A 13,367-nucleotide genomic window follows, 5' to 3' on the forward strand; every position below is an offset into this window, starting at 1 on the left:
CTGGAGTGGGTCCAGAGAAGGGCAATGAAGTTGGTGAAGGGTCTGGAGAACGAGTCTTACGTGGAGGAGCTGAGGGAACTGGGGTTGTTCATTCTGGAGAAAAGGAGGCTGAGGGGAGACCTTATCGCTCTCTGCAACTACCTGAAAGGAGCTTGTAGAGAGGTGGGGGTCCGTCTCTTCTCCCAAGTAAGAGGCGATAAGACAAGAGGAAATGGCCTCAAGTTGTGCCAGGAGAGGTTTAGACTGGATATTAGGAAAAATTTCTACACCAAAAGGGTTATCAAGCATTGGAACAGGCTGCCCAGGGAAGTGGTTGAGGCACCATCCCTGGAGGTATTTAAAAGATGAGTAGACGTGGTGCTTAGAGATATGGTTTAGTGATATTTTTTTGTCAGAGTTAGGTTGATGGTTGGACTAGATGATCTGAAAGGTCCCTTCCGACCTAGGCAGTTCTATGATTCTATGATGAGAAGTATCTCAGGTGGCTCCAGGCTCACCCGGCCCAGGCACCGTCACAGATCTGGTGCCATCGGGTTGCTCTTGGGGTCCACCCAGGGCAGCAGCTGCTCCCAAAGTCTCATTCACTCCCACGGAAAATGGGTACCAACAGTGGCTCAGATGAATCAAACTCCTATTTCCCTTCACTGGCTACAGCGATAAGCTTGAACACCAATGTGGATGTAGGAGGTGGGAAGAGAAATTCTGCTCCTTTGTGTGGGGTTTGCTCTCCTGTGGGGGGACCAGCAGCTGAAATCCTGCTGCTGGGAAGGCCCCGGGCACCAGGCTCAGTGCTGCAACTTCTGGGAAAAGCTCAGTGTCAAATGTTGTGCAAGGTTTGATGAAGCTGAGACTGAAATACAGCTGGGGGGCAAAAATCAAGCCCATTGCTGGAAATACAGGAGTGATTTTGCAGCAGGACATGATGAAATTTTCTATACAAACAAGAGGTAGTTGTAGTGGTGTGGCACTGGCATGCTAAAGTCATAATTAAAGTGTCATTTATAACCTTGTCACAGACACGGAGTGGGTTGCATACATAATAATATGTCCTGTAAGCTTTCAATTTAAAAAAAAAATTACTGCTTATACGTAGCAAAGCTGTATTAGACACTTAAAATGAAAGTATATTTCTACTGCATCAACATTGTACAAATACACAAGAACAAAAAGTCCAAGGCTGTAGCCCTTTCTCATTCCCTCAGCCTGCTTGCATAACCTTTCATGTTTTCCTTCCCCTTGGACAACAAAAAATCCACTTTAAAAGATGGTGTGGATTCTCATTCAATAGTTACAGACCTCCAAATATTACAATCTTACAAAACTGAAAGAAAAAGTAATGTGTCTGTAGAATTTTTAAAGCTCTGCCATGAGCTAATAGTACTTCTTCTTTCGAATTACAAAGTGGCATTAAAAACATCAGAAAGAATATTCCTTTTTTAAGCTTTAATTTATGGGAATAATTTCTTAAGGTTTAATCTCTTTTATGTTCTCTAAATGTTTTCCCTAGGATTTAAAAGTGTGACTGATGCCACCTGAATTGTTAGACAGCAGCATTGCAGGTAGCGCCACAGTACAGCTATTTAATATACTTTGAAATTTTCTTTAGGTGAACTGTAATAGTCCTGTACTTTCATAAAAAACAAGTTTGCATAACTCAGTTTCAGACTAGCCTGTTCTGCACCTCCGCTTCAATTCATTTCGTATACTGTTATCAAATGACAGAAGATGAAGTGTTTAATTTGAAGGCTTTAGAAAGCTCATATATCAAAGATTTAGTGGGGCTAAAGAAAAGGAATGTGCTCTAGGTCAAACTGCTTTAGACCACTACACTGGTCCAAGAACCAAAATGATTTTTACTTTACACATGCTGGATTTACTGTATGTGAAGGTTTTGTTTTTCTAGTGACAATGATAATGACCAAGATGTCCAACATGACCCTTGGAAAGTTCTATCATGTGATCACCACCCAACATTTCAAATGCTAGATTTGTAACATCTACTTATTTTATATAACCCTTCATGCCGAGATGCTCTTGCAACTTATGGGAATTAAGTGGCACACCTGTGTGCGACTGGGTATTAAAAGGCAACATGAAGTTTCCAAAGACACTTGTGCCTCTGAAAGAAGCAGCCAGTATAGGCTGACATTACCAAATACCCTGTGAACACAATGCACTCTATTTTACAATCGCAACACTTTCAGCTAGGGCTCTGCCTAGCCTATTGATGGGTGCTCGTTTATTATCCTGCTAAAAGTACATGGAGGGTTTCACAGGAGCTTGCAACTCATCAGTGGTAGACTGAAATCTGGCAGACGTGCACCGAAGTGAAGAGATAACATAATTCCAGATACTAGCGTAGGGAAGTAGAAATGGTTAAAAACATGGGGTTTTCACCTTAGAGCAAGAAAAAAATGTTCTGAGACTGCCAAATATATTCCATTACCTAATGCATACCTTCTTCCAGATATTCAATAATGGATATGAAGAACAATTGGGATTTTTCATTTCCCTTATGGACCTGTGCTCCCTAAAATATTATTCCCCAAATTCAAAGCCATTTTAGAGGACCGAAAGCTGTAAGAATGCCAAGAAGAAACACAGTCCCCTTGCTTGCTTTCTGCCTATCTTGGCAGACCTCTGCGAAGGGGGTGAGGGCAAGATGATTTTAGAACTTATTTATAAATCATCAGGAGGGATCACACCCAAGTGGCATGACTCAGGTCTCACCTACAGGGACAAAGGTATTAACTTCAGTCTTGTTCTAAACATGCTGTTTGAGATGACAAACCTGTTTAACATGAGTATTATTAAAAGCCAGGGAAACAGGTCTGTGGGTAGAAGCTTGTTTAACAATATCTGAGTGCTGGCACTGCACTGATGGCATAATAGCAAAAAATTTCAAAAGCTTGATGTTAGTTTCATCGCGCCGTGTGTCTGAGTATCTGACACCAGTGGATGTGATCTTCACCTCTCCCTTTTGCTTTTGCCCCCTCAGACAGAGTGTATTTGCTCTGAACCAAATACAACAACCTTTTGCCAACTGGTGTGGCCCTTCGGGGTAAGGGTACGAGGGGTTCCTGCTGAGCCTCTTGTGCTTGGGACCACCGCTAAGACACAGGAGGCATAAACAGCCTCAAAGCTGATGCAGCAGAACAGCTTCAAAACAGCTTCAAAACTTTGTCGAACAGGTGACATTAACTGTGCAAAGTTCATCACAGCTCTTGCTAGTTTTTGCCAATCACTAATCTCCACTGTGAGTGACAAAACAGAAATGACTCCTTCTTTCTAAATGAACTTAATTTGGACTAGCTTTTAGCTGCTCATTATCATTATGCCTCTCATCTAACTTAAACAACCTTTAAATACCTCATTATTCTGCATATGAAAACTCTAACGGCATCACCTCTTGGTCTCATTTCTTGGTAAATGAAGCAGGAAAAGCTGATTGTCTCTCCTCACGCTGCAACGTATCCAGCTTTTTGGAAGAACTTTTCTGCATGTTTTTGGACTTTTAAGCATTGTTCTTTATACCCATAAACAGACAGATGAAATCTAGTCACCACCCCAGAAGGGAAGTGTCCTCTCCGTTATTGTTCATTGCTGGTTTTTTCTGTCCACAAAGCCCATGAGCAGTTCTGGGGAACAGCAAAAAACCCGGGGACCCTTCTTTTGGCACTTGGTTCCCTAGACTGCTTACAGGGTCACTGCATCCCAGGTACAGTTGCCATACTGTATGCTCATTTATATTCCTCTTTTTTTAACTTTTTTTTTTCGCTTAGCAACGTAGCACACATTAATGACTGAACTCAGGCTCTCAGTCAGTCTAGCTCACACTGATTAATGGCTCTGTCCTTAGTGTTATTTACTTCTTCATTAATCTCTGTGTCAGCCACAGGTTTTATTAGAAGTGATTTTGCTGGGAAAAGGCACAAGCACTTCTTCTGGGAAATGCAGAGACGTGCTCACTTTGGGCAATAGGGTCTTTCAGAGGATGACACAGAATAGCTCCTGCTCACAACCTCCCACTAGAGGACTTGATCCCTCTATATAGTGAGATTGGGGAAGCTCTCCCAAGGCTGACGTTAGCCTTTGTGAATGGCCTGTTGAGTACCAAGGTTATTAATGGAAGTCAAAAAGAGCATAAGACCTAGTGCTGATTCCGGGAGACCTTCCTCTGCCCAAAATAGAAACTCATTGGCAGATGGTTGGCTTGACCACGACCCTTTGGAGACTGACAGCTACCCTCTTCTAATCCATTTGATACATCCTTTATCGATCTAGCGCTTTATTGTTGCTCTGAGCATCACATTGTGAAGTCAAACATCTTACAAAAGTCTATTATGCCCCTGCACCTCTTTATTGACGAAGCCAGTAATCCTGTCAGTGAAAGAAAATGAGTTTGCCTGCAGGACTGATTTTCGTGAAACTGTGCTGGCAGCCATTACTCATATTCCTCTGGTCTAATCCTTTATCAATTGACTCTCGTCTCAGGACTTCTGTTATTCTGCTTGGTAGCAATGTCAGGCTAATCAGCCTATAATTATCCCGGAAATCCCCCTTGCCCTTTTGAGCACTGACAGTTTAGCACTCCTTAAGCCTTGCGACATTTCGTTACCAGTCCGGAAAATGATTTACAACAGCAAGACAAAGATGTGTGCGACTAGAGGCTTTAATGCTCCAGAGCAGCAAGGCGGCTCACAAACTGCTCTGCTGCACCATTCCCAACACCTTCCAAAGTCTGCTCCTTGTATTTCTGCTACGGAAGGGACTATGGTTTTTTACCTGCAGGAACGACAGTGATGTTTCAGCAGACATTTCGAGAGAGTTATCTGCACTTTGCCCTCCTGGTGAGCCAGCTCCAGATGTGGCACCCGGTTTTCAGCAGAAGAGCTGGGGCTTTTCATTGCGCAGCTCACAGCCTGCTACCCTCACCTTCTCGCACAGTGACCCAGGCTGAGTAAAACCTGTTGGCGACTGATGCTTTGGGAAGGGGGGGACTTCCTGCAGCCACACAGACGCTTGTGCTGCCACAAGAGCGGGGCTGGCAGCGATGCAGGAGCGAGGGACTGCAGGGGAAGGACAGGCAGGAGGGCTCCAGCCAGCAGCAGTGCCAGCTACAAACACTCGCCAAGCCATGGCCGTAATTTGCTCTTTTCCACTCATATCTCTGAGAACCTTTTGAATTATTCCTCTGCTTCTCTTCCAGTGTAGCATCAGCTGTGAATGCTGGCGGGTGTTAAATAAGGCAAAGGATAACAGGTCCCTGATGCATCCCAGCTCTCGCTGGCTTGACAGATTGCCTCTTCCCGCAGATTTGTGTGGCTACTTATCTGCCTGCTGTTTCTCATTACCTGTTATTTATACTGCCCTAGCTAGTTTTCCATCCACATAACAAAGTTCACAGCCAAGCTAATCTGTATTCAGGTTCTTAAGGCAGATTTTCAGATGCGGCAGCAGCGTTTGCTTCTCCCAGAGCTCTGCAACTCCACCTGAACCTTGTCAGACAGGGCACACGGTCCTGCGATGGCACAGGGTGATGGGCTCTTGTCTTTGCTGTAGGTGGTTGCAATCACATCCTGTAAGCTTGCACAATACAGGCTATGTGTGTTTGGCCAAAGTAGACCGTGGCAAGAAGGCAGCCTCTAATTGTCCCTAAGACACAATATTTTCTAGCAAAGATAAACCTACCTTGAATAAAAACTCCTGCCTAATGAAATCTGTGTTAATGCCACCAAATAAGTTAAAAGGAGCAACAAAACATCCTTGAAATAGCAGCTAAAATAAGCCACTGGATATGAATACATTAACTCTGAATCCAAGAGCAGTTACTTATTATCTATGTCTTGCAATAAGAGTCTCATTCCAAATGAAGTAGTGCTGAGAGCTTCCACAACATTGCAAAACACCAGAGCTCTACACAAATATTGGAATAAGTTAGCAATGTAACCTTGCAAGGGTGTTGAACACAGACTAGCAAAGACTGAGAGGACTTTTCAAGGACTTCAGTCAATAGGAATTCCGCAATAAACCATTGGCTAGAAAGACAGGACAAACAGTGCATCTTGCACGGTTTTTTTCCCCCAAAGGCTTGTGAACATCCAGTGATTTACCAGTTGGCGGAGGTAGTCCTGAATTGTGCTGGGATAGACAAGTACACTGATGGCAACCAACGTGTTGAGAGCAAAGTCAAAGATCTGGTAACAGAAGAAAGGGATGATCCAAGCTGCATGTTGCTAAAAAGGAAACATATTAAAAACTCATCAGCCACAAGTTAAAATAGAAGGATATATGTCTTTCTGCACTAAAATATAAGGAATATTGGACAGAATGCATTACATTTCATGAAGCCATAAGAGAAAAGAATTTGTTAAACCAGCTAAAAGAAATACGACGTTCAGTCAAAAGGGTTGGCTAAGCCAGCTTGGCTGCTGAACTGCAGTAATATGCGTGGTGTAAGTCCCAAGACTTGTTATACTGGGACATTTAGAAACCACATTACACTTATTTTTCCCCTTATTAATAGGATTAATATTGCAAAAAACCACAGGCTTGGGAGATGAATGGGAAAAAATCCCCTTAATTTTGGTAGGAACAAGATTTAGTTCCCTGAATTCATGGTTTGCCCAGAGCTTACTCATATTTGAAACTGCAGTCAGTCAACACAACCGGGCAGTCTTCCTGCCCGCAGCACGGGGCCATGGGGTACCACTCATCTAAGCAATCTCTTCTGCTGCCTCTTGGACATTTTTGTTTTCCCCTCTCAGTTTTCAGCTAAGCAACTAAACAAGAAATTGCTAGAAAGCAATTTTCTTAATTTTGTTTCTATGGGATTGTATCGTTCACTTAATTCATGTCTTGACGGAATATAATGGATTACCTTATACGCGCCGTATGTAGCCATTGCACAGATCAGAATCATAAGAAGAGAAATTGCTGTGGCAATGCACATATCTGGAAGAGAAACACAAAATGATTGCTGATAAATTCAGAGATTGGTTCAGTTATTTTGCCATCTACCTCGTGCAGAGCATCTCAAAGGGCAGGGTGGGAAGTGGGTGGAAATGGGCTCGGACGCATCATTCAGCCATTGCTGGAGGAAATCCCTGGGTCTTGTGGGAAACCTCCTAAATATGAGAAGCACAGACAGTGATTACAGCGTTCAAGCCTCTGCAGCCTCTATGAGGCAGTTGATACACCATGAATGGTTTAATTTTTCTGAGGATTTTCAAAAATCAGAAGCAGTCTTGACAAGAAGACTATTTTGCTGGTGATAATGACATCTATACTCAGAAAGTGTCTGCTTTTCTGCACTACAGATTGTTTTTGCACTAATAGCTGCTCACTATTGCTCACATATCTCTCAAAACTCTGGAAAAGGAGAAATGAATTTTTAAAAGCAAAACTGGCAGGTAGAGGCATCTTAGAGCAGAAATAACATCTTGGAAATTTTCATTTCAACCAAGAATACTACAGAGATATAACGTTTATTAATGAGTATATTAACTGTCAGGAAAGGTGAAGTAGTAAAGGAAGGAAAATATTCTTTAAGGTTTTGATTGGAGTAATTACAGGACTCCTATCTTTTTCTTCTATTGCTGCTCAGATTTCAAATAACTTTTCATTGGATTTAAGGAGTTCCTAAGCCACATACAGCTGGAGGGAGACCCTGGGGGAAAAAATTACATATGTTTGGTCTTTTTGTATACATCTCCCATTACAGGCCACAGTCAGGATATCAGAAGTGTATTTCTGAGCCTGACCTTATAGTGCATTTGGGAGCGCAACTGAAGTTTGCAACTACTTTTCTGAGGCTAAGCCAGTGCACAAAGAGGAGAGAGGACATGAAGTATATAGGACATCCCACCTCTGTCTGTGTCTGTGAGGTACCTGCTGATCGCATTGCTGACATCAGGTGCATTTAAACTACCTGCCTTGATGAGACATTTGGTGGACTTGAGACACACAAATACATGACAGTGTTTAAGCTCTTCACTACCCATCACTGCTTGACTTTGGAGGCACTCAAAATGTGAAGATGCCTCCATCTGATCACAGAGTTGCCACAGCATCTAACTCAGCATGTGATGAAGAGCATCCCACAGCATGGGACAGTCCCTCCACCTCCCTGGCTGCATCAAAATGAGGTTCTGGGTAGGTGCCCTGGAGCCTGCATCAAAGTCCCTGAAAGGTCCTGATCGGGCAGCTGTTGACAGGTCTCACCTACCACCACCAGGCAGCAGCGCCGGTTCACCCTGGTCATGGCTGAAAAGGAAGGACAGACACTAAATCTTGTCTGTCATATTTTCCAGTCTACAATTATGATCATCCATGTAGAAGACAAAGGACCCAGTCCTTGATCCTCATCTACCTGAGGGAACAGAGGAACTTGATACTTGTGAAGCTTGTGGAAAAATGATCAAGCAGTGACTGTTGCTGGCTGGTGAGGGCATGTCCAGAGGGTGCTTATGTACACTGGGATACAGGCTCCTTGTGTGCTGTGCCTACCAACAGCAGGATCAAGGACTTAGGAACCTAGATCTCCCCTTTTCCAGGACACTGCCTGTGTCCTGGCTTTCAGAACTCTTGCCCTCTCTCTCTTGGCCCCAGATTTTGTCCTTGTGATTGCACAAGGACTCAAATACAAACCAAAGAAGCCCTGTTGCAGGCTACTTCCTGATTTAGTGAATGGGTCCCCTTTTCTGGGCACTTGGAGGAACACATTTAAACCACTGTAGTCTGATGAGGGCCTGGAGTCCAGATGTTCTTACCCACAATGCAAGTGCTTGCATCTTTGTCTTATTGTCAAAATAAGCAGGTCTCAGCCAGGAGAGGCACCAGCACTCAGCTCACTGCTTCCTAGCCAGTGGCTTTATGCATCTCGGCTTGTGGGCACTTGGAAATGCCATCAGGAGGTAGCAGGAGGTAATTCAGGAAGGGGTGACATCTCAGTGCATCCCAAATTGCTCTTCATCCCAAATTGCTCTTCAGAGGCACCTCCTTCTCCTCTTTGACTGCGTAGAGAATCTGGACGTCCACCACAGACGACTGAGCTGCATTGCCATGACCAGTCTCCAGCTTTTTAGGAGCTGTAAGGCTGTGCCGTGCCTGTTAGAGGTGATCCGAATTCTGCCCTCAAGAGGAAGAAGCACCCACAAAACAAACCTTTACTAATAAAAGGTACTGCAGGCTCTTCAGACATTCTTAATTGTGTGGCCATTTACTCTGGCTGCCCACATACATCCTGTGAAATCGAAATGATTTTGAATAGACCAGGTACAATCGAGGTAATGAAAGAAAAGGAGAAGTGGAAATGGCTGCCTGTAGCCACTAGCCACAATTGAACCTCTTGTAAAAGAGTTTCTTGGATCTATATTTTTATTTTAACCCTCAGTTTGAAGGCACTTCTCATGTATTTGTTCTGTCTGTTCTTAGTGCCAGTCACCTACTCCCTGTATCCAAGGGGAAGCTGCTGTCATTGTCATTTGCAGCAGATGCAGCAGTCACAGGCCTCGCTTTGCCGGTCACCGTGGCAGTACTAGTTCAGAGCCAGAGCTTAGCAAACTGCGATAAACTTGACATTGAAGTTCTGGTCTGACCCACTCATACTCCCCGTCTCCCGTGTCTCTCTAGCTGTGCTTCGCCGTGCCAAGTCCTAGTTGGCTCAAGCTGGTTCTTTCTCATTTAAGGCTTCATTGGGTTTTTTGAGATGTGTCGGCTTCAATTAATCAGCATGAAACTAGATATGTAGCACATTAAATGAGAAGTTAAGAGTGTGTGAATTTTTTTCCAGCCATGCTGTACTTTGTGTGTCATCCGTGGCTAGAAGGGCTGTGCTTGGACCACTGCAGTGGTTACACAGCCTATTGTCCTAGACGGCTTTTTGAGTTTTCTGCTTGAGTTTAAAGAAACCAGTTGGGTTTTTTTCCTGTTATACCTTGCAGTGAGGTCCTACCTTCCTGCTGCACTGGGGACAAGGTTCTGGGGTTGGGCAGAGCTCCTGCCATGGGGTGCTTGTGTGCACAGCAAGCTCTGCAGCTGGAGCTCCCTCGAATCCATCTCACAAGTATTTCCTTGCCTTGCCCTCTCCTCTCGCAGAGGAGGCTGGTGGTGGGTGCTGCGGGGAGAGGGAGGAGGAGCCAGTGAGGCCAGTCCCTGAGCCAGGACCTGTGTGGAATGATGGAGACCTCAAAATCCTCCAGCTCATCACCTGCCCCAGCCCTGGAGTTAATTGCTGGCTCTCAGCTCCGACAGCAAGGGCCAGAAAGCTGCTGATCAGCAGCCTGCAATCCTCAGGCAGTTTTGCCCACCCTCCTACCCTTATTTATGCAGCAGCCTGGGCTCCTTACTGCCAGCTAAGGATTACTGCCTCGCTCTCTCCTCCCAAGCTGCTTGTGCAAGCTCGGTGCCGCTGCTGCCAGCCACCGTGCAGCCTCCTGGGTCGCAGCCTGTGCCGCGGTGGCATTTTCTCTCCGGCAAAGGAAGGAGGCCAATGAGAAGGAAGGAGTTTTCTGCATCTTTGAGCCCAGCTCATTTACTCCAGAGGATAAGGCTAGAGGGGATGGTGCAGCCCTGAATATGCTATTCTGGGTCCGGGATCTAGTTTTTACCCCCTCCCTGTGCCATGGGGCTCATGCTACACGGGTGGCGTTGATGGATTGGGGCAGGAAGGGTATCTGCTCTACCACTCCCACTTACCCCCCAACAGAAGTCCAAGCCTGCTGTGTGTAGATTTCTCTATTAAAATTTTTCTATTTGAACTAATCTTTTTAAGTCCTGGATGCATGTCACGTATGACAGAGAGACCATCCATCACATTATCCTGCCCTGCCCTGAGATCTCTGCTTGTCTCGTCTTCCTCTCCCAGGGCAGCGACACGGGCGGATTTTGGCCTGAGTTGCTGACATCGCTGTCAAAGTTCCCCTCAGTTTCTATAGGGCATACATAGGATTTCAGTCCCTGTGGCTTATGAAGTACCACGCACATCTGTGACACTGTGAAGGCAGTAAATAAAACCAAGCAACACTCGCTGCTTGTTTGGGCTGTTGACCTGTCAGGACTGTGGTCTGTGTATCTAGAGAAGCTGAGCAGGGGGTTCAGGTGAAACACTCCATGAACTCAAAATGATTTATAGGGTTTTTCCATCTCCTATGTAGAGATTATTAGTCTTCTAACAGCAGCAGTATTACATTGGGCAGCTCACGCGTTTTTAATTTTTCCTAGTGCAGCTTCTAGTTCATGAACTCCCTCGGGCCCTAAGGAAATAATAAAGAGAAAGATGAGACTAAATGGGCTCAGCTGAATATCCAGCACAGGAGGATGCCCAGTGCTTTCCCCAGCTCTGAGGTGTATGTCTCGGAGAGCCAGCCAAACCGCACACGCTGGTGTCTTCCAGTACCTCCATCTGCCGCATGGCAAGTCTTGGCAGCCTTTTTCCCCCCTTGTTTCCTTTTCTAGAATAGAAGGGAAAAGCTATAGCCTACAGCTTTTTCTAAGTGCTCAGGTAAATCCTTTCTCTGTTTAATCAAACAGGCATTTTGGAGCCTCTGGCAATGCCCCGGGCACCACAGGAAATCCTGAAGCTAAGGCTGAGCAGCCATTCACAGAAGCACGGATGCTGCACCGGCATTTTCAAGCAGTTTGCACTAGACTGGCTCTGGCTCTGCAGGCGGCAGGCATTTTTCCCGCTGCTGGAACAGAAAATTGAAAATTTTCCATAAATCAGGCCAGAAATAAATATGAATACTAATATTGTGGGAATCCTGGTTTCTTAGAAGTCGAGAGAAATTTGTCATTAACTTCAGGCTGGCCATAATTCCACTGTTGTGACTCAGCTGATAAGTTTATTTCCAGCTGATATTTTCAGTTGTTTTATGAAAAAGCCTATTTGAGGAGGGAGGGAAAGGGAGTGACAATATTACATGCAAACTCTGTGTCTGCATTTTTTTTTATTTTTAGCTATCGATAGGAGCATCGAAATAAGTAATAATGGCTACTGGTATTACCATCATTACTATTGATCAACACAAGTACATATAGATAACAACTTTGGGACTCTAATTAGGGCAAAAATTAATGTATCTTCCTGTATTTCATACACATGGTTTCACATCTAGGAATTTCAGCACATGCAGTTAACCTGGGAAACATTTCTTCAAAAAAGACAAATAAAAGTAGGGCAAGAGAAGAGCATGTGGAGGTTTGTCTGATGTTTTATCTCGTAAGAAAACATTTCTTTGTATTTGAACAAATGCAGTCATACTTAAAGAAAAGAAGGAAAAAAAAATATCTCCTGCCAGCTATTTCCAGTAACTATAAAAGCCAGTAGCTTGATTGAGCTGCCTTTACTCAGTAACGTACTAAACCAGAGGGAGTCAAAGAATAAAAGGAGACATTAATTCAAACGTTCATTCGTAATTTAACTGCCTGTGAAATGTTCCCTTTACTGAATGGAAATGAGGTCGCTTGGCCCACAAGCCATCCTTTTACAGTCTTGCAGGGTTCACTTCAGAAGCCTTGATAAAAAAAAAATACAGAAAATACAATTTTCAAGTGTAGATGGAAATCCCCAATGTACTTGATCTGACAGCTATTGCATTACAAAACAGAATTACTATTTTAAAGCCTTGGGCACTGGCAGGCCTCTGATGTCAGCTATATAAAACCACACTGACAGACAGTTATTACCAAGGTTAATCTCTGAGAATTAGGACAAGGCAGTCAGTTTTAATATGTCAGAATCAGCTAGGAGCCCATCTGTATCTACTACGGTCCTTACTTTCTTAAATCCAGTTATATAAAAAGATTTTTAGTGGGAAGTTGTAGGTGGTTTTTCAACGAAGACACAATAAAGTAGCAATTGCCCCTTATTATTAATTAAATGTAAACCCTTAAGGCATATCTGTGCTTAAGACCTTGTAGAAATAAGCATCCCCTAACTGATACGCAGCAGCTCTGACACACCATGGCTGCAATCATTTTTCTCACGTGTGGGGCTATTCCTTTTCTTACGGATGTTTTTATTGACTTCAGCAGGAATGAGGAAATGACTCTGAGCCTTTTGCTGTGGATGGGTGTGATTCTGAGCACCAGCGTAGCTAGCAGGAGACCTTGTTTAAGATTACTGTGAAAAATGTTGAATGCAAAAATCTTGAGAGCAGAAGTGAAAATAAACAGACATTTTAATCGAAATAACATTGCGGGAAAACTTTTGTGGATAGGAATTAAATGGTTAAAGCAAATCAACAAACCAAACATCAACAAATAATTTGGAACAGTCGTGGAAGAAAGCAGCATTTGCAAAGGAGAGGTTTTTGCAGGAGACACAAATGGCCTGGCTCACCCTTCCCTGAAATTGTATTGAAGGT

The 13,367-nt window shown here is 44.0% G+C and overlaps 1 protein-coding gene across 1 annotated transcript in view; it reads right to left on the reverse strand.

The window, feature by feature from the left end:
* Positions 1–13,367, reverse strand: part of LAPTM4B (lysosomal protein transmembrane 4 beta) — a 62,802-nt gene that overhangs the window by 31,717 nt on the left and 17,718 nt on the right. Inside the window, exons 3-4 of the mRNA XM_054190023.1 lie at positions 6,881–6,954; positions 6,114–6,236 (exon numbers count right to left, since the gene is read on the reverse strand). Coding sequence (XP_054045998.1) covers positions 6,114–6,236; positions 6,881–6,954 — 197 coding nt within the window. The remainder of the gene's footprint in view (positions 1–6,113; positions 6,237–6,880; positions 6,955–13,367) is intronic.

Source organism: Rissa tridactyla, chromosome 2 (genome assembly GCF_028500815.1).
Source record: "Rissa tridactyla isolate bRisTri1 chromosome 2, bRisTri1.patW.cur.20221130, whole genome shotgun sequence".
Taxonomy (NCBI): Eukaryota; Metazoa; Chordata; class Aves; order Charadriiformes; family Laridae; genus Rissa; species Rissa tridactyla.